The 25778-nt window shown below is 40.4% G+C and overlaps 3 protein-coding genes across 4 annotated transcripts in view; all 3 read right to left on the bottom strand.

Moving 5' to 3' along the window:
* Nucleotides 1-25778, bottom strand: part of LOC145449116 (ciliary microtubule inner protein 2C-like) — a 231067-nt gene that overhangs the window by 25296 nt on the left and 179993 nt on the right. The window lies entirely within an intron of this gene.
* LOC145449112 (F-box only protein 28-like) overlaps nt 1-25778 on the bottom strand; it is a 187760-nt gene that overhangs the window by 106287 nt on the left and 55695 nt on the right. The gene's annotated exons all lie outside the window — the stretch shown is intronic.
* Nucleotides 88-18899, bottom strand: LOC145449097 (uncharacterized). The gene is made up of 2 exons (XM_080327570.1): nt 17431-18899; nt 88-4190 (listed from the first exon to the last, which is right to left on the bottom strand). The coding sequence occupies exons 1-2, from the start codon at nt 17676-17678 to the stop codon at nt 2390-2392; spliced, it is 2049 nt and encodes a 682-aa protein (XP_080183696.1). The 5' UTR covers nt 17679-18899; the 3' UTR covers nt 88-2389.

Genomic DNA, 25778 nt, shown 5'->3' with positions numbered 1-25778 from the left:
GTGATAGTTCAGTTGCAATTTAATGCCGAGATTTCTACAGTTGCGACGTCATCGACCTTTAAACTATGTCAAGCTCTAGCAATAGACCTGCGGTAAAAATAAAATCATAAATAACGCGATAAGAAACAGAATTGTCGTTTTTACGAACATAGCAGCGGGATAAAAAGAGTAACTGCAACAAACGTCGGTAAGGTACAAGATCATTACAAATTCAGTCTCTCCATTAAGTCTAAAAGGTCTTCTCGCATTTTTTTAGACAGGTGCCAAGGACACTTGGATTTCGAGCGTCTGCGGGTGGCAAGAAGGGACATGGCCCCGATACATCAACAGAGCCCGTATAAACGTAGAAATGTCTATGAGAATTGCACATTTTTCGAATTCCAAAATATACCGTTAAGTTAACGTGACAAGGGTGTAACATATCATCCTATCAAACCGCATTCCACTAAATCGTCATTGACAGAATCTAAGTATTCAATAAAACTACCGTTATGTAAAACCGAGTTAACAATGCATTATGGTGCTCCCACCATCCTTTCTACAAATGATTCATAGGTTACACCAACAATAGGTATGACACTTTACATGCAATTCGTGACAAAAAGAGTTGCATATGCGGGCTGATTGAATTTGGAGTAGTTTTTAAAAACATGGTCTCTAGCAATATATAAATTCTTGAAGGATGACATGATATTAGTTTGTTCCTAATTTCAAACTGTAGCATTATTTTTATATTCTATCGTCATTGCCTCATTAATACTGCCTACTGATCCAAGAATTCGTGATTTACAAACACCCAAAGCCACAATGTAGGATGCCTCATGAGTCAGATGGGATTTCATGCCTAGAGTGACAAGGGATTCCTAACTACTGAATAATTGTTTGCAGTGGTAGATTATCCCAACATCGTTTGGTCAATTCAAACAGTAGAACAGAAACAGTCGGTAACGGCTGGCTTCCCGTAAACGTTTGATATACACATACATGCGATTCGAATTATAGCCAATTTCTTCACAAAATAAATTTACAGGAACACTTATGACAGGAACATGGAGAATGCCACATATTGGAGGCATAAATTAAGATACAATCATGATAGCAGAGTTGTTTTAAATATAGCAAAAATACGAAATAGCTTTTAAAAAGAGGTATAAAACTGAGAACACAGTACTTTAAAACTTCCAGGATAGGCGGAGGATAATGTTCTCCAGCTGGACATGATGTTTATCAAAAATAACAAAACTTATCATCACTTACACAACAACAGTCTTACTAACGATTGTTTTTCTAAGCATATCATGCAGAAAGAAGGATTCAAATTGTCGTCTCCCATTACAGCTATAGACAAAGTCTGAGATTGCGAGTGTAATTGAAGTAACATGAAATTCATGATACCTATTCATGAGATAGGAATGGATTCAGGATCATTGTATCAGTCAACGAACCCCGACGAATAGAGTAATGATACCAGTAGCATGTTCCTACTATAAGAAGAAACGAAATTGGAGAATCTTATGTTGACCGATTATGTCATGACAAATAATTAGTGGGGAAGGTCATTCGAAATTACCTATGCCTACCATTCTCAAAACACACAAGAGTTAGATCAGCGATGTCAAAATTCATCTCTATAAAACGGATCGGGCAGGGCACAAGGATATGAGTACTCGAATCCAAGTCCCATTTTTTGAGTAATGGCGACAAAAATATACTCTTCACATCAAGAACAATATTTTATCAACAAAAATTATAGTTCAGTTACTGTATTTCCAACACTCAATCCTCCAAACCTAGGTTAGCCGTAGTACAGCATTGAAAACCAACTCGCACAAGGCTACTAAATAATCATGGAACAATATTTCTATCACGTAGTGATTGAACCTGAAAACGGTGACAAAGCACCAGTCATGGTCCAGATATACAAGATTATTTTGGACGACATGTAACTGGCAACACAAAAGCATATCATCGCGACCGCCGACAAGTTGGGTGCCACAAGGAACAGCGACGGCATAAATCGCAAGAGAAGAAAACGCTAATATAAACAGGGTTGCCATAGCGTACTTATTTCTAAGATTTGTCCTTCAATTCAATGTCTTTCAAAATTACATGTTCTTATTTAAGATATTTGTCCTTATGACTTGCATCCTTAGTTTTTTCATCTTGGGAAAGGAGGCCGTGATTTGAACCGGGCGAAAGTGACGACGATATTATGACTGAGCAAGAAGGACTTTTGTTTTTAGCCGTCAATTACTCCAATTTTGCGGTATGGCTACCAAGTTTTAGGCTGTCGTTAGTTTTTGATCAACGTCGATGGCAACCTTGAGTATAAATAAAAGATCATTTGCAAACTACATTATCGAAAGATAATCCTATCGGCGCATGAAGATCATGGATTCGGGCCACGGTATGGGTTATGCAAGGCCACATGAGCGGGCAGACCAGGATACAAAGCCGACTGGTTTGGATAAAGATTTTCGGGGCGATACACAGCGGAAGAGTACAGCGCCGCCAATGGATCGGACGCAAACATAACGGGCGGTCGCGGAAACGCCGAAGCCGCTGCCAGACCGGGCAGAAGATAATCAGGCGGCCGGGACAGTTCCGTCATTCTCGCATGCCGGGACGCCTGTAGCGGGTCGGCAAGATACGGCGACAGCTGAGGCAGCGCTTGCGGCATTTTCGAATGCCCGGGCAGGTGGGGCTGGTGCGCGAGCAGCATGGAGGGCGGTTGAAATTGTGGAGCGGGCTGGACGTGCAGCGAAGGCGTGGTGCGCCGACCCAACGTGGTTTCGTCGACCCGACTTCTTGGGTAATGATGCAAAGGGGACCTAGACCTGTGATGAGTTCTAATTTGTTCTTTAGCAGACGAGGGCAGTGGGTTACGATGATCGTTTCGCCCACTATGCCCCAGTCCGCCAAAAACAGACTGTCCGTACCGGGACACATCTTTATGTCCCGGCGTTGAATGGGTGCTATGGAATGCGGTTCTTTGCACAACTCCCCTGTGGGACATTTCAAACTTTGCGTTCGGGTCAATGGCCAGCTTTCGCTTGTGCGCCAAAATTTGAGCCGCGACCGTCGCATGAGTCGTGCACCACTTGCCCTGCTTGTGCCGAAGCAGGGAGTTTGCCGGGGCAGAATGTGCTGCGGGCATCTGCTTGGGCTGAAAAGCCCCGGGGAGCTGCGACCGAAATGGCCTCTGCTGCAGTAAAGGATCCAAGTGGGACAAGCCTGTGTAGCCGGCCAAGGAACTATGCCCGATCACCCCGTATGGATTCGGGTGGTGACCCACTACCGATGGCAGAAGATCCACATAAGGTGCCGCCACGAGTGGGTGTGGCGGTCTGTAAGACTGGGGCTGTCTATGATACTGCGCCGGTAACGGCTGCCTAGTTTCGTAGGCTGGGGCAGACGGATACTGTCTCCGTTCGGGGTAGGGCTGCGCTGTGATGGTGTGCTGGTGTGTGTGCTGATGCGTGTGTTGGTGCTGGTGTATCTCGGCTCTAACGGTCTGGGGCTCCTCCCCTTTTGCGCTGGCAAGGAACCTGCGATTCAGCTCGTCTCTCATGTACGTTTGGGGGTCTGCGGAATGCCGCTGGTTGGTTGACTTGGCCGAGAGAGCTCGCAGTTTTTGATGCGAAGTGGCGTTAGTCCTAGAATTGGGCAGGGCGTGATGTGTCGGCCGGTCTGTGTTCCTCGAACCGGGCCTGATCTTACCCGGATGGGTTCGGGCAGACTTTTGAACTGAATGCGGGCTCGATTCACGACGAGGTTTCGCGCTCTCGTGGCGGACCGCTGATGCAAGAGGTGGGTCAAACACACCGGCGCCAGAGCCTCCTCTGCCTTGCAATTTTGACATGGCAGTAGCCGGCATGATAGCGTTAATCTTGGCGTTAGAAAACACGGGCGGTTTCGCTTTGGCTTTGAACAGTTCGTCAGAGGACGAGTTATTGCGGTACGGGCCGTCGCTGACCTCCGATTCGCCCAGGTAACCCTCCCCGAGACTGGACCGGGATGAGACACTTTCTACCGAGACGCTGCGCTTGGCGCGCCTTGTGCCATTGGTGGATTCGTTGCTCGAAGTTGGCATCTTGGGGTCCGGCGCTGATTTCGTGGCCGCGCAAGGTTCCAGGGCACGACAACCGACGTGGGCCTGCATGGCCTCCACGGTGGAAAAGGCGCGGATACTGAAACAGAAAAATGTGTCGGGTTATGGCCAACGAAATTCAATGTGTGTGTTGCAGACATGGGGTGATTACTTCATGAATGTAATCGATTGCGATTACGATTACTCCTGAATCACGCGATTACGATTACGATTACGATTACAGCAAAATCAGGAAGTAGTCGATTACGATTACGATTACATTGGAAAAGTAATCACGATTTCTCACGATTACATTTATTTTGCTTCTTCGAACTGATCTTACAAGATATATTGAAGACAATATAAGGATTGCGTCGAAAAGGCCTAATGAGATAACAACAACTTTCTCAATAAATGATGCGCTATTTGCTTGTTACGTCATAATGTACCCATTGCCCAACTTAATCAGGGACGATTTATCGCATCCAACGATTTGCATTCTTGCCAGGTCCGTAACTGCCGCACCCCAAACTCCCCAAATAGGGTGATGAGAGCGCTCGCAGAGGACTCAAAAGTATTTGGTAAAACCAACATTAATAATAGAGTATTTTCGTGGGATTTTATAAACTTGAAAATTTTTTTCGGGCTTCGCGATTTGAATGTCTCTTGATAGCTTGATTTTGAAATGCATACCTCTCACCCTCATGAAAAAGTATGCATAATTTACAAGAATAAGCATTTCGTTGCCGGTCATTTTCATTACCGAGTCACGACATACCAAAAGACAAATGCAGTTACGGCCAGCATGCGACTCCAAAAAGGGTATTACTAAAGAGAGACCTTGGTCAAAACTTTGAGCATGTGTCCATTGTCAATAGCCGCGCTGGGTGTGCGTGACTAATAATCCTATCCTTAAAATATGAGCCCATAATACAAATGCCACCCGGGCCACCCACAGAGGAATAAAGACAGGGCAATTATTTGCGCGTGCGTCTCACGAACGTTTTTCTTTTCGTCATCTACGTTTGGGTGACTGCAATATCTTTTGATGTTATATATAACAGACCGGAGGTCACGAATTAACAACATACAATAAAATAATTACAACAACATACCAGATGTTATAATTATGAATTACGTGCCCTCAGCTACACAGGTAAATCTGACTATCGGGGGCTGAGAGAGGCTTAAAAATGAATAGTAACATATTGCAATTACTAATATTATTGACAATAATTCAGTCTTCAACTTGAAAATTGACCACCTTATTCAGGCCCAAGACCAACGTTCGGAGTGCGGGACGAATTGCTGTTTGGGTCCTTATTTTAACTACAACCCACGCTATCATGGCATATAAGCGGATGGTTATGGTAGCAGGTAAAGAATTGCGAAATAATGATTGGCGCCCGTTTAAAGTATAGAGTCATATAAGAATAAGATAAAGTGACCATAAAATTCCGCCTTCTACTTAATACAGATACTGCACGCTGCCGTTACGAGAAACGGCAAAGAACGGTTCGGTTATTATATCAGCAACTGTTGATTTTAAATGCTTCGTTGTGGAAATTGTGATGCTTTACTGGGCGAGTGCAAAATTTCAAATCTTTGCTCGGTGTACATACGTACTAGGGATGGTCTGAACCTTATGACGTCACGTGACGTCGTATTTCTGATTCCAACCCTGCATGTTAGTGAAGTTATAGCCTATATTAATGTACACGATACCTACAGCGATGACTCGGGCAACATAATGCCAATATGCTAAAGTACAAATTGACGTTTTAAATGTCGGCAAATGTTTCAACTGGGGCAATCAATTGGTATGATAACCCCATAAAATCAATATCTTCCGTAGCTTTGCCAACAATTCCGACGAGGACTTGGAAGGGAATATAAACTTACGCCTTACCGGTCCAGGCCAGCCCGACAATGTATTCGGCGACTGAGTATTGTGACGTTAATATTGAGCAAAGTGTAAAACGGATTCTATATTCGCTACCGATATTACCCCATTAACAAATTATACAGCAGTAGCCAATACCCCAATTTCACGGATTTTGTTTTTATGATACAATAAACATATGAAGTCAAGATTGACCCGGTACACCTGCTATATTTTTACATTAGACAACGATATCAATTCCTTTGATTGGTCGAATAAGCATAATTCTCTGGCTACATCTAGACTAGAGCTATTTAGAGTATCTCGCTCTTGATGTTGTGTAAATGCTGGTCAAGCTCACAGCAGAGAGTCACTTAATATTCACAAACGGCATGCTGTGGGTTATTTCGAGCTAAATTTTTGAGATTTTCAAGGTGCATGCTCCTTCAGTGTTGATTTTTTTTTATGCTGCCAGCGCCATGCATTGAGTGGCCAGCAGTTGAAATGCAAAAAGTTTCAACCAAAGCTGTTATAATGAAGTGAAAACTGTAATATGTGAAAAAAGGTTTACAGTTCAGAACCTTCCAAGGTTCGTCTGTGAACGTGAACCTCTAAATTTCTGAGGTTCAAACACACACAGAACGCGAACGTGAACCTCACGTTCACACCAACCCTGGTACGTACTGCATAGGTCTGCTGCTCGCCAAACACCAACAGACAAATTGCGTTTGACTATAAGCATAACCTTTAACCAAACATCATACATAAGTTACCATGTGCAACTAGGCAGAATGGTGCTGCGAGGTAGTGGCGTCTGGAGTGTTGCGAAGACCTGATATATCGCACGGCAGGTGTTCTTACAATCACACTACAATGTACGTCGAATATCTATTTACATACAATGTGTGGATACTTCTTACGCAATCATGAGCGAAGCTATAATATTTCTGACATAATAATGAGCAGTGGTGATTGTAAATCAGACATTTGTGCTATCATTAACCTGGTATAATATCTTTTCCTTGTTCGCGAATGTTGAGTTTATGTCATAGTCCTTGTACTAATAAAAAGTAATCGCTCTTTCACAAATAAATCGATTAGATATGGGAAGTAGTCGATTACGATTACGATTACTTCGGAATTTTTTCGAATGTAATCGATTGCGATTACGATTACTTGAAAATGCTGTAATCGTCGTAATCGATTACGATTACTAATCGCGATTACCCCATGTCTGGTGTGTTGCAAGTTATCTTCGGCACCGTATCTAAAATGGTATTTTGAATGGCATCATCGAGGAAGATTGCAGTAAACAAAATCACCCAATGACCCAAAAATGATAATTTGAACAGAGCGATCTGGAAGGACTTTTTTCAAATTGATAAGAATTAATACTGAATTTTTTAATATTGTTTCATAACTATTCGATTAACTTTCACTAACACTTTCAAGTTTTACCAATCATTTTTGAGGACTGTTACAGTATTTAGTTAATTTGGTACATTGACTTCTAGAAACAATATTGTCATCATAAATGCTGTTGTAGAGCAGGCCTATAATACATTTTATTAAGTGTTAGCTACTCAGTGCAGGCCCTCTTTCAGTGAATGTGCAAAATGGAAGCTATTCCACAAACAGTAATTGTATTCCGCAGTCATTATTATAAAGAAAACATTGTTAAATATGTGTAGGTGAATAGGCCTATACACGCCGAAGGAAGTCCAGATAGGGGCACAAAATAAAATTCAATAAGTGTCGCGGTTAAATAGGCCCACATCAATGGAAACATCACCAAGGTTGCTAGGACCTTGGCACAGTAAAAAAATATGCAAAATTTCTGCCTTTTAGGATTAATCCATCATTCATCTCAAAGGTCTTGAGAATAATCAAATGGAAATTGAAATTTTCCTATCCGATAACTTATACGGTCGGTAGGCCTATTTGTTTTCGAAACTTGAGCTTTGACATTGATACACTTACCGTACATAATTTCAGCACGGTTGTTTTTTTCATAAGGTGTGCGAATATGTTCGTTCTTGACAATGTTTTCTACATATTGATTTTTTAGATCAGAAATTTGCCTATTCCTGCTTGGATATGATGAGAATTGAGAACGCTACATCATAAAATGAAAATGGATAATAAGGATTTTAAACAAAAGATAGAAAATGGGTCAGTGATGCATTAAGGTCATGGTCATTCTCACAGTACAGTGAACTAAAAATTAACAGTAATGGTCATTGGAATTCATACCAAGAGCTACTAGTAGCCTACCACATAATGTCATTTATCTTGCTCTTATTGCCTCATTAAAAATCCCATTGCAAGCCAATGCGGATGTAAATGATTTCCTTCAATATGAGCCATCACACAGCAGGCAAATCCGATTGGCAGGCAAAATCAGAAGAGAAAATTTCAAATCAGCACAATAATTCAAAGCTATGCTATGCTGCATAAAAACGGCTGAAACAAAGGAAGGAAGTGGCTCATGTACCATGTGAGGATGTTGGAAAATATCGACACATTCACATAACTGGCACCAAATATCCGTGACTAGCATTGCTTGGAATAAAAGTGGAATACTCAATAATGTCTGGTCCTAACGATTAGTTTTGTACTTTCTGGTCGGTAGCCTAAAGGCCTACCTGTGCTCAAGATCATTGCTTCGTTGACTAAAAACTAAAAAGGTGTCACAGAAGTCAAATTATGTGACTTTATGCAGACCCCATTACTGTCATCTTTCGATATTTTGCACACGCCGAATTTCTAACTGACCGGCAAGACAGCATAATGGTGGCGCGTCCAGCTTCTTGATCGGTAGGTCATGGGTTAAATGCCCGGCTGGGTCAGATCAAAAACCTGATTAGTAACACTGGTATCCATGACAATGACATCCTTGCTTGGCGCTCAGCAATATAGGAATAGCATGAAGGGGTGGTGCAAGACTTAGAAAGTCATACATGGCTAGTGGTATCTTGAGTGCACCTTTTCAAACTCCCATAAATCTTAAACCTCTGGATGGATTTCTGCGAAATAGATTTTCGTCGGTTTCAAATTGATCCATATTGTTTGGGAACGGCAATTGATGTACATTTTTTTAGCCTCTTCTGTTGACTTCAGCCTAACCAAGAATAAAAAGTACCTATCATATTGTGACATATACAGTAGCATAACGCATATCAGTCCTCTAACTAGCAGGCTAATATGATCAGGGCTGTCATGCCATACTAAAAAGAGAACTCCTCTGTTAAGGGGCTAAGCTACCCCTCGAATTGGTAAATCAGTCATACACCTATAACTTTGAAACTAGGAAAGCAATCTTTCTGAAATGTGCACACAATGTGCTTCAGTGGATATTCCAACTTTGGTTAAAATGTGGAGTGAAATGGCCGAATATGTTTGACGTTTACCGAGTTTCCATGATTTTTGAAAAAATTTTTGGAAAAAGTTCTCGTGGCAAAATTTTTCATTGATGTTTTTCAAAGGTGCTTTTCACAGATTCCAATTACTCCAAAATACAAACCTAAAAGGTTTTATGATAATAAGGGTTATTTTGAGGAAAAAAGTTTTTGTTCCAAAAATTGTGAAAAACAGACTTCTGCACCACAACACCATAAAATTGTTGCCCTTGGGAACATGAGCACGGCATGCTTGCTCCCGCAAGTGAGACCAGAGGTTCCCAACATCGCAAAGTGTGTAGACCTGAATGGCATGTATGTATAGATTGTATACTGTTTGGTGAGTCGTTTATTTTCCGATCTGGGACAAACTCACTGAACCCGAGAAGAATTGAGATCACCAGTACCAAAATGCCACCAATCAAGCATCAAAGGGTAGCTAGATATCAAAATGAGAATGCAATTCATTAAGAAAAATACGATTAACAAATTTGAAGACATGGACTATTACTCGTTTCTGTAGGATTTCAAAGGCAAGGATCTCATAGAGCAGCGGTTCTCAACCTTTTTTGACACGCGCCCCCCTTGGCAATAGTCAAAAAAATCGTGCCCCCCTGACCCCCCTTGCATTTATCGTCATGTGAAAAAGAGCACATCATCTAATACAGAGGTGGGCAACCTTCTTGCTAATCATGGCCGCATTTCGATTACTTATGTAGCCTAAGGCCACATTCCAGGGCATAGCCGCAATGAACGATCTGGACGCAAAATACCTATGGTAAACTGTCCAGTGTCCATATCCATTCCCAGTGAACTCCGGACTATTCTACTTTTCACAACGGCCTATTGTACGCACCGAAATCGCGAGTGGCAATGTTGTGAATAGTTGCTGGGAGTGCATATTGTCGCACCGAGCGCGAAAATTTTCCAGAGCCACGAATGAATTGTTATTTCTTGAGGATTCCCAATCCTGCTCCAAGTAAGAAGGGCGCTACTGCATCAAAATCGAAAAATGAAGTCTTGCTGAATTGCGCAGAGCGCAAAGAAAATTTCAAGATTATATAAAATGTCTCGAAAATTCGGGAGTGAATTCGTAATTGCAATTTGCATGTCTACGGCTGCCAACACATACTAATTAAATTAGGCGTCGACGGCCGCACAAATTCCCTTCTACGGCCGCATGCGGCCGTACGGGCTGCCCACCCCTGATCTAATAGTATACATTAGGGTGGAGTGAAAAAAAGAAAATTTTGAATTTCAAAAAGTGCCTCTGATATTTGATCCCAAATCAAAAATGAATAACTTCTATCATAATTTCAGGTTCTTACGCCCTCTAGTGGCCGAGCTAATTCACCAAACGAGTCGAAAATAGCTAATTTTGCCATATCCTGATAACCGCTTATGCTAGAAAGCCAGTTTTGGGTTTAAAATCTGCGGAAGCAACATGTTTCTATCTCACTTCCATAGAACTTTGTCCTGAAAATGTACAGAAAAAAAGTTACAAGCAAATTGTCGATTTTTAGACCGCCATTAAAAGTGTTGGATGGTTGTACCAAATTTGCAATGCCAATTAGCATGTGACTGTTTGTTACATTGCTGCTTTAACAACAAAATCTTGTTTGAAGGACTTATCAGTTGATTTTTATATCAACCTAGTATAATTTGGATAGTAGAGAGCATGATTGAACTTTCTTCATAGTTGCAAAGGAGCTACATGACCATTGGATTTGGTACAATGTATTTTCCATAAATGAGTTTCCTATCGCGCGAAAAGTCAATTAACTGATATTGAAATTTAGTCAACTAACTCAGTATCACAAGAAATGGAAACTACGTTCTTGCAAGATATTGATAAGCTTTTTGGCATCTTCTGCTGCGATAGCAAACAGAGAGATGAAATTTCACTCCACTATGGCTTAAGGATGGCACCGAAGGATTTGAAGGTCAAAAAGCAGAGCGCAAGGGAAATTGTTTGGTTGACGCTGTGTCTCTTTCATCAGCTGACAAAAGATTTCGAAGGCAGTCAAGCTCAATCCACCAACCCGGTTCTTCTAATGCAGGTGCCAGCACTTCTATTGGGCAATTCAGCTTTAATCAAAGTGATTCAGAGTCAATTCAATCTTAATCAACATCTTCTGGTAATGATTCAACTTTTATGGGAGGTGCTCAACCATCAAACCAAAAGCATGTATTGGGGATCAACAGGGCAAGCGTTTGTGAACGGTATGATGTATTGGACCTTACAGGAGCTGCTGCTCCAACTTGTGTATTGCAATATGTTGGAATAATCAACTAAAAAAGTGATTCGTTTGTGGTAGATCACGGCAAATAACGAGGAGAGAGAAAGGTGCAGAAAAGAAATTCAAAGAAGAGAAGCAGAAAACTTAAATCTTGTGTATGGACTGAAGAATTTGATGTTCTAGAATTCTTGTGATACTGAGTTAGTTGACTAAATTTCAACATCAGTTGATTGACTTTTCGCGCGATAGGAAACTCATTCATGGAAAATACATTGTATCAAATCCAATGGTCATGTAGCTCCTTTGCAACTATGAAGAAAGTTCAATCATGCTCTCTACTATCCAAATTATACTAGGTTGATATAAAAATCAACTGATAAGTCCTTCAAACAAGATTTCATTGTTAAAGCAGCAATGCAACAAACAGTAACATGCTAATTGGCATTGCAAATTTGGTACAACCATCCAACACTTTTAATGGCGGTCTAAAAATCGACAATTTGCTTGTAAATATTTTTCTGTACATTTTCAGGACAAAGTTCCATGGAAGTGAGACAGAAACATGTTGCTTCCACAGATTTTAAACCCAAAACTGGCTTTCTAGCACAAGCGGTTATCAGGATATCGCAAAATTAGCTATTTTCGACTCGTTTGGTGAATTAGCTCGGCCACTAGAGGGCGTAAGAACCTGAAATTATGATAGAAGTTATTCATTTTTGATTTGGGACCAAATATCAGAGGCACTTTTTGAAATTCAAAATTTTCTTTTTTTCACTCCACCCTAGTATACATGAGGTATATCTTACGCCAATTTTGAATCCGCATTCCAGTTGTTTAGTCTTTTACATTGCTGACAAACTTCCCCAAACTTGTTTGAAAATAACAAAAAAACATTGAAAAGGACATCAATTAATTTCAAAGTAGATTGCACTGAGACTAATCCTAATGCTGGTAGTGGCTACTGAGAGCACGTCGTCGTTCTGTCCTGCCATGCTAAATTTGATCAGTTTTGGAAATGAATTAAATTGTGTTGATTTATAGCCAAATTGAGGGCGAAACCGGGCAACCTATATTGCATCTAAGTCTGTCTTAGGCAGTGCAGTTCGCCAGCTATCAACAACAGCTACCTAGCACACAGAGATTTAGGCTACTGCCAAAGCTATAAAGTAATGAATGACTTACACGTAGGAATTTCTCTAAATCTTTAAAGAATATCAAAAATTTGCTCAAATGAAGTTGAAGTCAGCCTATACTCCGTTGAGCGAGACTGCTGGAGTTTGAGTTTGGCAAGCTTTCTAGAATACGAATTAAGTTTAATCTTCAATAATCGTCTCTTCAGAATGGTTGTGAAACACATGTTTAGTCACAATTTATACAGACATTGACAAAATTGACAAAAATTTCTCGCGCCCCCCAGGTTGAGAACCCCCTGTCATAGAGGATCACTACACAAGCTCTGTTTATGCCGTGCCGAGGTCAGTATACTGTGTAGGCCAATTCAGATAATCTAGAAACAGGCATTGCTTGGGGAGACGTAATCTATTACCAGTCTTGCCAGCTATGAACTTGTACAGTAATAAATTATGGATGCATTCAACTAACACTTGTATATGGTGATTCCTAATTAATCTTGTGGGTCCTGGGAGACCTTTCCCAAGGTTTTGTAGAAAACTCAATTCCCTACAGACCTTCCAGGCAATTGAATGATATATAATACAGCAGCTATCTCATAACCTATTGCGAAAGGTCTGCATACAAAATGCATTTGGAAGATATTTTACGCCTGTATCAAACTCCCAAGGGATGACCATGTGATTTGAATCATAATGTTTACATGTACATCAATGTTGAAAGCCAAGTTCCAGCCAACTTATTTCACTAAAAATTACACGATGACAGGTTTGCTTTATATTTTCTTCAAAACGATGATAGATGATATGACAAAAAATAATTCAAGTGACAATTTTATGAAATCAACTCAACTTAGTAGTCTATAGAATATAGAATGACAGAAGTACCATATGACGTTATTGAACTCATAGGCAGTGACATAAACTCTACCAAAGCAAGACATATTTTAGAAATGATTCAGACCATGTCTGCCATGTTCAGTAGGCTACCACGCAGGAAGTAACAAATGACTCAAGGAATAATAAATTGATTCAATTCCAATAATGAAAAGTATTTACGAAATATGCATTCATGCCAAATTTGAACTTGGGGACAGTGGTAGTAAATATATCACTGTATTGCGTAACGACTGGCCTGCAGCATTAACAGTCAGTTCAGTTACTAGAAAAATAGATGAAAAGTAGTGTTGAGATTTCTCCGCATTAGTCTTGGATACAAGGATTAAATCATCCACATGAATAAGTGAGGAGCAAGTACCCACCAGTTTTATTGCAATACTAGCACAGCTTCTGCATATTGATATATTCCCTAGAGAGCACGCAAGCCCATGCATTTGCGATTTATTACAACAACATAATCGGATTGTGTAAAATATTCATTACCTACCATGCAAAACCATCTTGTATATGTAAAACCATAGGGTTAAACTGAGTAGCAAAATATTTGGATTGAGAATGAGCTCGATCTATCGCTTGGTCAGTGGCTGGCAATTTGATTGAAGATCACTAGAGCTTTACTCTTTGCTTGCTATTTGGTTGAGAATAAAGCTAAGTCAACTTCTATGAATGCCTAGTTAGTATGTAGGCTACCATTGGTGATAAATCAGGCTATGTTTGAAATCCTATCTGACTAAAATAAATTGACCTTCACTACAAAACCGAAATCATACAGAACATTCTAAGACTACTCAACTCTACCAAGCCTCACATACAAATCAGCTAAAAAAAAATGTAAATTTTTCACTCTGTATCTATGTCAAATAAGAACCGAAAGCACCAAACACTAGCCTACATTGTGGCATCAATAACCGGGAAAGTATGGTGATCAGCAATTTTCTAAGATGTAGGAGAATAGTAAGCCAGGGGTGACCAACTTCTTCATGCAGGTCGAATACAGAGATAATTCTTGAGCTAGGGCTACAAACTAAATAGGTGACCCATTGAGACAGTATAACTGCTGCACAGGTGAGGTAAGCATATATAAATGTTATGGTGTAGAAAAAGAATTACATTTGCACGACATCATAGATCCATTTTTATGGTGGTGCATGGCCTACTACTAGGCCTACTACTAGTACTACTACTACTACTAGGCCATGGGTGGTGATTGGTGGACATGGAGACTTATGACATTACAATGACCAATTAGTAAATGGCTTTGGGGGATCGCATTTCGTTCCCACTACCAGTAGCTGTATTACGGATATCCAGTTTTTGGTTGTCCAGTATCAAGTGAAATCATAGCTTCTCAAGCCAGACTTCGAAATCAAATAGGATCACAGCCGTTAAATCCATTGCCAAGGCACACACACTCCTACTTTAATGAATTCCACTGCATCTTAGCAGGGGAAACTCCATAAATTTATTTAGGGAGATAGCTTGGAAGGCTGCAAAGCCATTCTGACTGGTACATAGTTCAGTGGATTCAGAGACAGATACCGCAAAAAGACAAAAGCAACAGTCAAGTTCAACAGATTTTAGCTGAAGGATGGTCAATGGTCAAATTGGAGCACGGGCCATTCACACTTACATTATCAGAACTCGATGAGTTCATCTGTTCATCCATTCCTGTTTCAAGATGTATATTCAACAACAAAGTACAGGAATTCTACAATGCTTTAAATAACCAGGCCTTAAGCTTTGACAGTTACACTGAACAAGCAGGCTCAAGAATATCAATTAAACCAATTGTTACTTAATAGACTCTCAATTCAAGTCAAATTAGATTTGATTTCAGTAACTTCCAACAGGCCTATAAAAAATGCTGAAGTAGGCTACATAATTGAACAATTTGTGATAAATTAGGTCAGAGGTCTGCAACCTGGGCTGGACAGCAATTCATGGCAAACCCAGTCATTCGCATCACAGCATTGATTCTTCAATAAATACTGCTGTGACCCTACTCACATGTCATAATATGTTTCTCAAAAAAGGAAGTACAGACAAATTGGTTATCGTTCCACATGGTGGAAACATACTATTGAAAATGAGCAGAGCACGTAACATGTCAAGATATCTACTTGAGCAGGTCTAACATGCTTGGAAATGCGAGAATGTAAACGACTCTTATCCTTAGAATCACAAATCTCCACACCACTAATGATCTTGCATTAGTGGTAATAAAAAATACAACAGCCAACACACAGTTATCGTAGATGCGGCACAAAAGATGGAGACCAGATTTAAATTGAAAAAAAAATCCCAAAAAAATATTGCGACATGTGAAAATTTGAGTTGACCAGCATTGGGTATTGGACATTCAATCAATTTCATTAGCTACTGTAATAATTTTTTTTTTGAAATAGAACTATCAAACTTTTCCTCCACCACTCAATTTTCACTAGATGCATATTCGTTATCTATTAGAATTTGATGCTGCAATGGACAGTACTACGAAAGAATTCTCAAAAATTGACAAGAGGCCAATAATATAAGGAAAGGATAGGACGTTGTTTTATTTTTGTCCTTGATGTTTTTGCGGCATATACACCGACTCATGATAGACATACACACGATCTGTGCATATGCATACCATGAGTGCATATGCATACCATGAGTGCATATGTCGCTGGACAAGGAAGGTGCAGATATAGCCTTGTACAGCTTTCTAAGTCTTCCACCACTCCTCCATGCTATCCCAGTAATGCATGAGCGCCAAGCAGGGAAGTCATGGATACCAGTGTTACTGATCAGGTCTTTGGTCTGACCCAGCCGGGGATCGAACCCACGACTCACCGATCAAGAGGCCGGACGCTTAACCACTACGCTATCTTGTCGGTAGCCTATTTAACCAATACAATAGGGCAGGCTAACCAATATTCATACTTCTATCACCGTGTTTTTTTAGCTTGTACAGCTGTAGTCACAACTCACCAGGTGAATGAATCAAATGATATAAAAATTCAATGTTTGCTCATTGCACTAGAATTCTACTTGACTGGAGGTTCCTATTAACTAATGTACCATTTCCTGTAGGAAAGGAAGTATAAAAGGACGCTATACGTTAAGCTTAATAAGTCGAGGTACAGGCATGCTTTCTCAAAGCCAATCACAGTACTGCAATCACCTCATGAAACCACACTGCAGTAGCCTATTCACTATAAGGTCTAGTATTGCTGTCCTTGAAATTTAAAAAGAAATCATTTACGAATAAGAAAGTAATACTCCCGCCAAAAACTTGTGTATTTTGAATATTCTTAATCTGGAAGTAGAAATCAATTACTCCGCCCATCCTGCTAAGTACAGTCAGCAACAGCAATTCGTCCTGCAGAAACTTCAGTAAAATGCGTATGACACATCTAACGTTGACCAGTTTGTTATTGAAGGATCGACAGTCCGGATATTTATTTTGATGTTTTACAGGTTTGCAAGGTCAAAAGGTTGAGAACCACAGGTCTAATATCGACAGCAACACAACAAATTAGTGTTCCACATGAACACGTCAAAATTGATTGCGTTTATAATCAATTGGGGTCGTGGTATCCTAAAATTATAGTCGGATATTAGGCTTAGGTCTGAAGTAACCTAAAAACGAAACTGTTGAAGGGGAGGTAGGGTATCGTAAAAATAAGATTACGGCTCTCATAAATTAGGGCCTTGGGATCTGAGGTATTATAAAACTAGGATTAGGGTTGAGGCGATATGCCCTGGAAGGATAGCTTACGAAAACTTCATTTTCAAATACACCCACCTGAAACCATCGATGATCTCCTCATCAAGCTCGGCATTTTCCTGTGCCTTTACCTGTGAAGCATCTTCGTTACTGGCATGTGGTTTATCAGGTTTCCGCACGCGTCGTTTTTTCCGCAGTTTTCGTCTCTTTTTTACTTTCGCGAGCGACTCCTGCTCGTCGGAAGAAGCGTGATGGGGTCGTTTCGCTTCGATTTTCGAACGGGCCTTTTTTTTGCGAAGCTTTGATTTCTTGGACTTTGGCTTCATCTTCGATGTCAGGTAGATAAGGTCCACAGGATTTATAGTTTGGCCGCAGGCAGAAATCCTATTACACGCGTGATTTCAAACATTGCCAGGCCTACATCAGCTCACACATATAGTAAAACATTGTATACGGTTCTGGAGAACATGAAATTCATTTTAAAAATGGTCACTGTACCAGAATCAGAATGTTGTGTGAAAATGATAATCCATAGGGTCAATTGTAGAAATCATGTTAAATAAAGTATGGTGAATGAAAGTTCAGCATTGCAATATTGATTGGCTCATACTGTTGAACCAGACCAGGAGGGCTAGTTTCATTCAAGACCTAACAGTTGAATTTGAGCACAAGTACTGCATTGAGTTTTGAGATTGAAAAATTAAAACAAAAAGGTATTTATATACGTACAGTTGGTGTAGTGATCCCAAAAAATAGTTGCTCTGTCCTTACTTGCAATCGAGCAGTGCCAATAACATTACACAGAAGTACACACTCATGTGGCCTTCATTACAGTTCCGGTGGCCTGAAATCTACTGATAACTGCCTGTCGAGATTTAAAATGCGGGATTAGTAATAAAATCGGGATGCCTGTGATGTATAATACTACATGAAATAGAGTCACTGTTGAAATTGACATGTGAACATGTTGTAATCAAGCCATATTGGGTAAGGTAATTTCTGCTGAAGCCTGAAATGTAAGACCTGTTTTGTTTAATTTTCTTCATCAAATAAGGTGATCTATCTTCACATGCTTAATTTTAATCCTGATCAAATCAACAAGATAGGATATAGTCTACTCCAAAAATAGGACGACAGACATCTTAATAATAATATCCGCTGTTTTGGATATCCTCGGTCGGCACCACCATAACAACCTAGTCGGGTCTGCCCCCAGCTTGTCACTCACTCACTTGTCAGTTGTCAACAACCCACAACTTTTGTTTTGCACTAATCATCAAGCAAGCGCAAGCTTAACACGAAAGACAAACTGCATAAATACAGTAGCGCTGTTTGTTATGAAATATTTTTCAAAACGTAAGCCGAGTGATCGAAGCATTTACATCCAAGATTTTTGTCGACTACACAAGGCGCTGAGGGTGAGCGCTAACAAGTTTCACACCAAATTAATGCTCTTACGATTAATTGGCGCATTATAGGTTTCAACGATTGCAATATTACTATAATCCATTTAATTGAACATTCTTCAAACCCCGACTAAATTTTATCGGCACCACATAAAATTATAGATTACTAACCTCCGTAGGTTAGTAATCTATAATAAAATAATGGTCGAGTATTTCTCATGGTCGCATCATAGTACCCATCAAATCCGGTTGATTGTCGATCCGAAAATTCTAGCACAGCATCTTTAAAGCAAAGATATCAACCGTGACAGACCATAGTTGTGATTTTCTACTCTTTATTTACGTTACAGAAATCAGGTATTTTGTTTGTAATTAAGAGGGCTGTAATGGTTGTTACTTTAATAATACAGGTCGATATCCGTTATTTTGATTATTGATCTACTTTTTCGCTTTGCAAACATAGGCGAACAATACAAGGAGGAGGAGCTTATCGATAAACCCCCAACCCTTGGATATATTTCCAGTATCATTTGAGGTCGGTGAGATGGTTTAGTCTTGAGGCGTGCAACTTGCTGGTGCGAGATTATTATAGGCCCCAGCATTTTGGCGCCGACCACTTCGCCCGAGAGTCAGAGACACACTATGAAGTTCCAGTCATCATGAAGCTATACGACTACGGAAGCCAAAATATCAGTGTAGATAAAACCGTGGCCCAAAAACACCGTCAGATGGTGATCGAGAGTGTCGTGACCTTTGACAAAGATCTGTCCGGGCACCGAAACGGTCGGCGTCGACTAGTCCTGTCCTTCAATTTCATCTCCGCACTGCCAGAGGACCTCAGGTATGGAAGAGTGACTCGCCGGCATTCCAACAGTCGTCGAGCATATGTCCACATTCAAGTCCAAATACAAGCAATTTCTACCGAATACTCAAGATTACCTGACCACGACCTAACCAGATGTCGATTTCACCTTCCGCCACACGTCACTTCAATTTGTGACGCGTCATTTTATATTAATTTCTTTTATATTTCATTCAGTGTACACTGTGCAACTTGGCATGTCTTCACTTAACACCGCATTGGCCGAGGTGGATATCTAATTTCAAAGACTGCTCCAAGTTTCGACACCTGCCTATCTTTCCATTAGTATCGCAATCTTGTGGTGTATTGATCTGATAAAATTGCTAATAAACTAAACTGAACTGTAGAAATGTTATATACATGTAGAAGAAAATAATGAGTCCCGTGAAGAATTGCGAATTTCGGATGCGTCTCGTGGAAATAGCTTTTCTTGTAGTTTGGTCTGGTACGTTGTGAATGATGAACAATATTATCTGAATAGAGTAGCATCAGTCTTTCCCATAACAATGCGCAGATCGAAGCTAATTAACTCGCGAATAATATATACTTGCGTCTTCTCCGTGTGGCTAGAAGAATTACCACACTATAACAATTAGGCCTGTGCCATAAATTTTCGAACTCATCATCTTCATCAGCTCACACCTCACACCTGAATATGATGACGTGAGTTGAAACAAAAACGAAATATTCAGTCGAATCCGCTTAATTCGGACGATGTAAAACTCGGTCAAAAAGCATTATTCGGCCAAAAGGCTCAGCAACGAACAAAAGTAAAATTTGCAAGTACAAAACTCGGTTCTCCGCCTAAATCTCACCAGGGATATCCCAGATTCGGACACAGGTTCGCAATTTCTATCGTTAGCGTTATCTTATCACACAATTTAAGCAATATATGGGTATAGGTTACTCCGTTCGTTTTAACGCAAGGGTCTCAAACACGCGGTTGCGAGAATATTTAGTGCTGGATGTGGTATATGCTTGTTTTTGTGACTAAGGGTAGATTTCGGAATCTTCAATGGCATTCCGATTAGCGTACGGTAGGGTTACCATATTTCCGTGACTCAAATTCCGGACACTCTTTAGCGCCCACTAGTGGATGTCGAAATTAGTTATGAGCACAGTGTCCGTGAATATGACGTCACACTAGAAAAACTTTGCTTCTCGGCCAGAGGTGGTCACTGGTCACGATCCGGTTTAGGAGTATGTCACTGTGTTGTGTAACCAGGACGGAAACCACATTTTTTCACCCCTAACGTATTCCGTGGCGCAGATCAAAATTTGACGAGCCGATTACAGAAAGAAGTCAGCACCTTTGCCCAGACTTGCTCACGGGCTATTTTGGAAGCTGATTACGTTCAACATCTAAGCGAACCCCAGAATAAAGTCAAACTATAGAAATTAAACATGGAACGGCAACGACCGATTTTGCAGCTTCGTTCCGCTTCGCCGAGGCTGGAGTGGAGAATTGTTTTGCGTAAGCGACTGTAGGATTTCTGGCAATCCAAAAGCTATCTTCCCGAGCGCAGAAATTACTGAATCTGGTCTTGATCGAAAGCTACTGTTGCACCGATTCCGAAAATATAAATTAAAATAAGGATCAGGCACTGATCCACTTAGAATCTGTCCTCCTAGTCTGAAATATCGGCATTGTTCAGAACAATCGGGTAACCGCAACACAATGGCCATAACAATAACCCGTTGCGACTCTCCGATTGTTCGAACAATGCCGATATTTAAGACTAGGAGGACAGATTCTAAGTGGATCAGGTCCTGATCCTTATTTTAATTTATATTTTCAGAATCGTTGCAACAGTAGCTTTCGATCAAGACCATATTCAGTGATTTCTGCGCTCGGGAAGATAGCTTTTGGATTGCCAGAAATCCTACAGTCGCTTACGCAAAACAATTCTCCACTCCAGCCTCGGCGAAGCGGAACGAAGCTGCAAAATCGGTCGTTGCCGTTCCATGTTTAATTTCTATAGTCAAACTACCTTCGTGTTTAGAGCCACTATCTTGGAAAAAAGCGTTTAAACGACCTTCACCGTCTCAAGTAGTTTCATGTAGCATAAATATTCCCAAAAATGATGTTATTATGTTGATTTACGAAAACATTATCAGCCTACGTCAAGCCTTCAAATTCCAGACGTTTATAGGCATATTTTAGAACTTCTTTCCGGACGCAGGTTGAATAGTGAAATTGCAGACATGTCTGGAAAATTCCGGGCGTGTGGTAGGCCTAACCCCAACCTACCCCGCGTACGCCATTGCACACGCTGCACCACCAGAACAGTCACATGGGCCGCGCCTGCAAATAATGATTACCAAGACGATCGTATCATCACAAATCATATGTATGAGTTTTGTGCGTCATCGCCTCCTGCTGAACTCCTGAGACTGGCACGCGGAGCCACCTGGTGTTCCGTGAAACAGCGGTGAAGAAGTGAGAAGAACCACTGCTAGACCAGTGGTTATCAACCGGGAGTTTTCGTAGCAGTTACCAGGGGTACGCAAAACCGCTAAGTTTGCAAAATGATTGGAAACCTAATTTGTATTTTTATAATCTGAGAATTCACGGGTCAGTTTTGCTTCACAAAACTTGCTTATACTTCAGGACTCAAATCAACCGCTTGGCCGTCTGAGATGAAACATCCTACTGCACAAACTCATTTTAGTTCCCAAATTCCCATTAGCTTAACTGATGCAGTCGTTTGAAATAGAAATTCATGAAGCTTTTTTCCGAATCTGTCCAAATAATGGGATTGAAACCTCGCCACGGAATCCATTTCATGCTGTGATACACAATACAAAACCTCTCCAGAATAACTCAAGGTGAGCTGTTACATAGAAAGGACTAGGCCAATATGAGGGCCATATATATAGGGTTGCATATAAAACAAATCGGTTTTGAAAACACTGTGTTTAAAACATGTTTTAAACATTGTTGTAAACAAAGGCCTTTTTAAAAAAAAATCGTGTTTTTCAAAGTTGTAAAATCGTGTCAAAAATTGAGTAAATACTTTACAAAAAACATGTTGTATGAGCCAACAGACAAAAATTACCAGTTTACCACCCGATATATAGCCGATATCGGATGGACGGAAACCTCAAAATATATAGTCGCTTCAACAGCTATAGTACGTATAGATATTTCGTCAAATGAGAACGCCACAATTGAATATTCGTGACGTCATGACTTACAAAAAAAAAAAGTTTTACACAAGGGCCTTGTTTTAAACTGTTTGTTTCAAATTGATTTTTGTTTTAAATGCAACCCACATGTATGATGCGATCATACCTAAAGGTGTCGTCGGAAGCATTACACAATAACATTACATTCGCCACCACCTATCATTGTGGAAATGGATTTCGGCACTCTATTTAATATCAAATCCAAGTCGCCTATATTCAATACACGACGGCGTATTTCCAGTCTACCCAACTTATACATATAGTAACCTATGTTATTTTCAGCGAAGTCATTTTGTTGCTGGTTAACATGATCCTATACAGTTAATATGACGCTTGCACGATAATTGAGCTACATTTGAACTAAAACGGGGGAGTCCGCGACGGTCCATGACTGTGCAAAAGAGGTCCACGAACACAAAAAAGGCCGAGTACCAATGTTATAGACTAACCCATGGCTCTTCAACTGGGTGTCTCGTACCCCCCAGGTTGTACCATAATGTTTCTTTTAAAGGATGTACCACTCATGTGGGGTGTACTGGGATGTAGCCTACCAGATGCCGCATTACAATAGATTCAATGACTGGCTATCACAAAAAAGCTCATGCTTCACAGCAGGTTGACTGGATGTGCATTTTTGTATCTTTCCGCAATAGAGAGTTCATGGTCTACTTTTAGCGTACTTCGCAATGGTGTAAGTGTTATACGAAATTGTTTAAATTGGCCTACAATTCGTCTCGGACAAGTTATATGCGAAAGCTACATAAACTTTAAAACAAACTTCGTTAACTTTCGACATTGCAATCATGTGACATTTGGCAGTATAATACAGTCATAGCAATAAGTGGCGAGATAGCATAGTGGTATAATCCGCAGCTGCAACACCAATGGGTTGCGGGTTCGGGTCCGACCGAGAACGAATCAAGAATTCCTACCTAAGTGATGGAGGTTTACCTAGGCTCCTCCTCTCCATCTCATCCGTGTAAACGGTGTCTTATAAAGCCTAGAAGTTGGCCGTGGTACAAGAAAATGGTCTGGTGTAAATGATCATAGTTGTCGACACGATGAATACCACCAAACGAACAAACGATCACACCAAATAGCAAAGTCCCATTTCTTTCAAAGGATTCTGAACAATCACAATTATAGTTTAGTGTTGTTAGCAGGAATTCCCGAGCTTGCAGAAACTTGAATAAAAACCACTTACAAACAGCTAGTATCACAACGGCACCATTAAATGGAGTTTCCGGCATTACAAAAAAGTTTCATGGATTTTTCGGTCGACTAAACAGCATTGATCAAGTGCAATGAGTCACATGCGCCCTGTTGAAGAGCACTGTTCTAGACAAGAGCATTAGCGTAATCGTTCGCCATGTAATCAAAGGTTCAGAATCACTGCTCCAGTACAATGTAGGTTTTACGCACATTCCTCTATATCAGGGCTTTGGAGTCGGAGTCGGGGCAAGAGGCCGCGGAGCCCCGGATTCGAGCATTTTCAGCGGAGCAGGAGCTGGAGCCAGAGCTCTACATACAATTTAAGAGGAGCCGGTTCTATGAACAGTAGCTCCGAGTTCGATGTATTTCATAAGATGCTATATGCTTTTATTACAGACGGCTTGGTTCACACAACTTTACGATAATAGTTCAAAAAATTGAGAATTGTTGCCTTGTTGGCAACACTTTTCTGACTAAACAATAACGATGTTTAATTATTTATACACATGCGCGGTTTGAAAAATAATGAAAACTATGCATGTCACAAAACGGGATTGATGCTTATGTGAGATGAGCAATATACCTAATTAGTAATGAGACTAATATATAAGCGACCCAATTGGGTATAACCATGACATTGCTGCACAGCACACGTTTATTTGGAGGCGAGCATGCCGCACGCCGAGAATCATATTGTATCCTTTCTGAATTGGACGAGCAAATGCAAGTTCTTCGTTGATAGTTTTTTAATCGAATCACCAAATTGGATAGTGTGTTATTGTTTTTGCCTATGAATTGAAATTCATTCGGGCGCATGATCGTTTACTCCAGTAATGAATTGCGAACGTAAATAGGGAAATGCATCGAAGCAGTCCAGATCGATATAATAGTATGCATTGCATAGCCTACAATTGCCGCGATGCGAGATAGTTGATACGGTGTCCGAACCCTTCCATGGTGTTGAATATAAGAGGGTAATTAGTGAGTGGATGCGCGCTTTCCAATTTCTTATCACCAATTTTGCGTATTCATTCTTATTTGCTAGGGATGGTGTGAACGTGAGGTTCACGTTCGCGTTCTGTGTGTGAACCTCAGAAATTTAGAGATTCACGTTCACAAACGAACCTTGGTAGATTCTGCATTGTGAACCTTTTTCATATATTACAATTTTTGATGTCATTATAACGTCTTTGGTTGAAGTTCTTTGCATTTCAACTTCGAATCACTCTATGCATGGCGCTGCCAGCATGAAAAAAATCAACATTAATGGAGCATGCACCTTGCCAATATCAACTATTTGACGGGCTTTTTGTTACACAAAAATTCGTTCGAAATATTCAGCTTTCCGTTTGTGGATATATAGTGACTCTCTGATATCAGCTTGACCAGCTATGACACAACACCAAGAAGGAAATACACTACATATTGAGAGTGGGCGAATGATGCTTATTCAAACAATCAGTGAAATTTATATAAATAAAGAATACATCGTTGTCTAATGTGAAAAAATCTATCAGGCGTACGGGATCCATCTTGATTTGATATGTTTATTGTATCATAAAAACGAAATCCGTGGGATTGAGGTGTTGGCTACAGTACAACTTATAGTTATTGATGTGGTATTGTGGATTGCAAGTATATAGAACCCCGTTTTACACTCTGCTCAATAGCAGTGTAGCAATAGTCAGACGCTTAATACATTGTCAGGTCTGGCCTAGACCGTTAAGGTGTCGGCTTATGTTTCCTTCCAAGTCCTC

This window comes from Botryllus schlosseri, chromosome 10, assembly GCF_051294905.1.
Source record: "Botryllus schlosseri isolate E-star chromosome 10, Bs_hap1, whole genome shotgun sequence".
Lineage (NCBI taxonomy): Eukaryota > Metazoa > Chordata > Ascidiacea > Stolidobranchia > Styelidae > Botryllus > Botryllus schlosseri.
The sequence above is the reverse complement of the archived record's forward strand: the minus strand, read 5'-3'. Positions and strand labels throughout refer to the sequence as shown.

Excerpts from the sequence above, each read along its gene's own strand:
- LOC145449097 (XM_080327570.1), bottom strand. The coding sequence starts at position 17,678 with ATGAAGCCAAAGTCCAAGAAATCAAAGCTTCGCAAAAAAAAGGCCCGT. Across the intron at positions 4,191-17,430 it reads GAGATCATCGATGGTTTCAG|TATCCGCGCCTTTTCCACCG; the intron begins GTGGGTGTATTT and ends TTTCTGTTTCAG.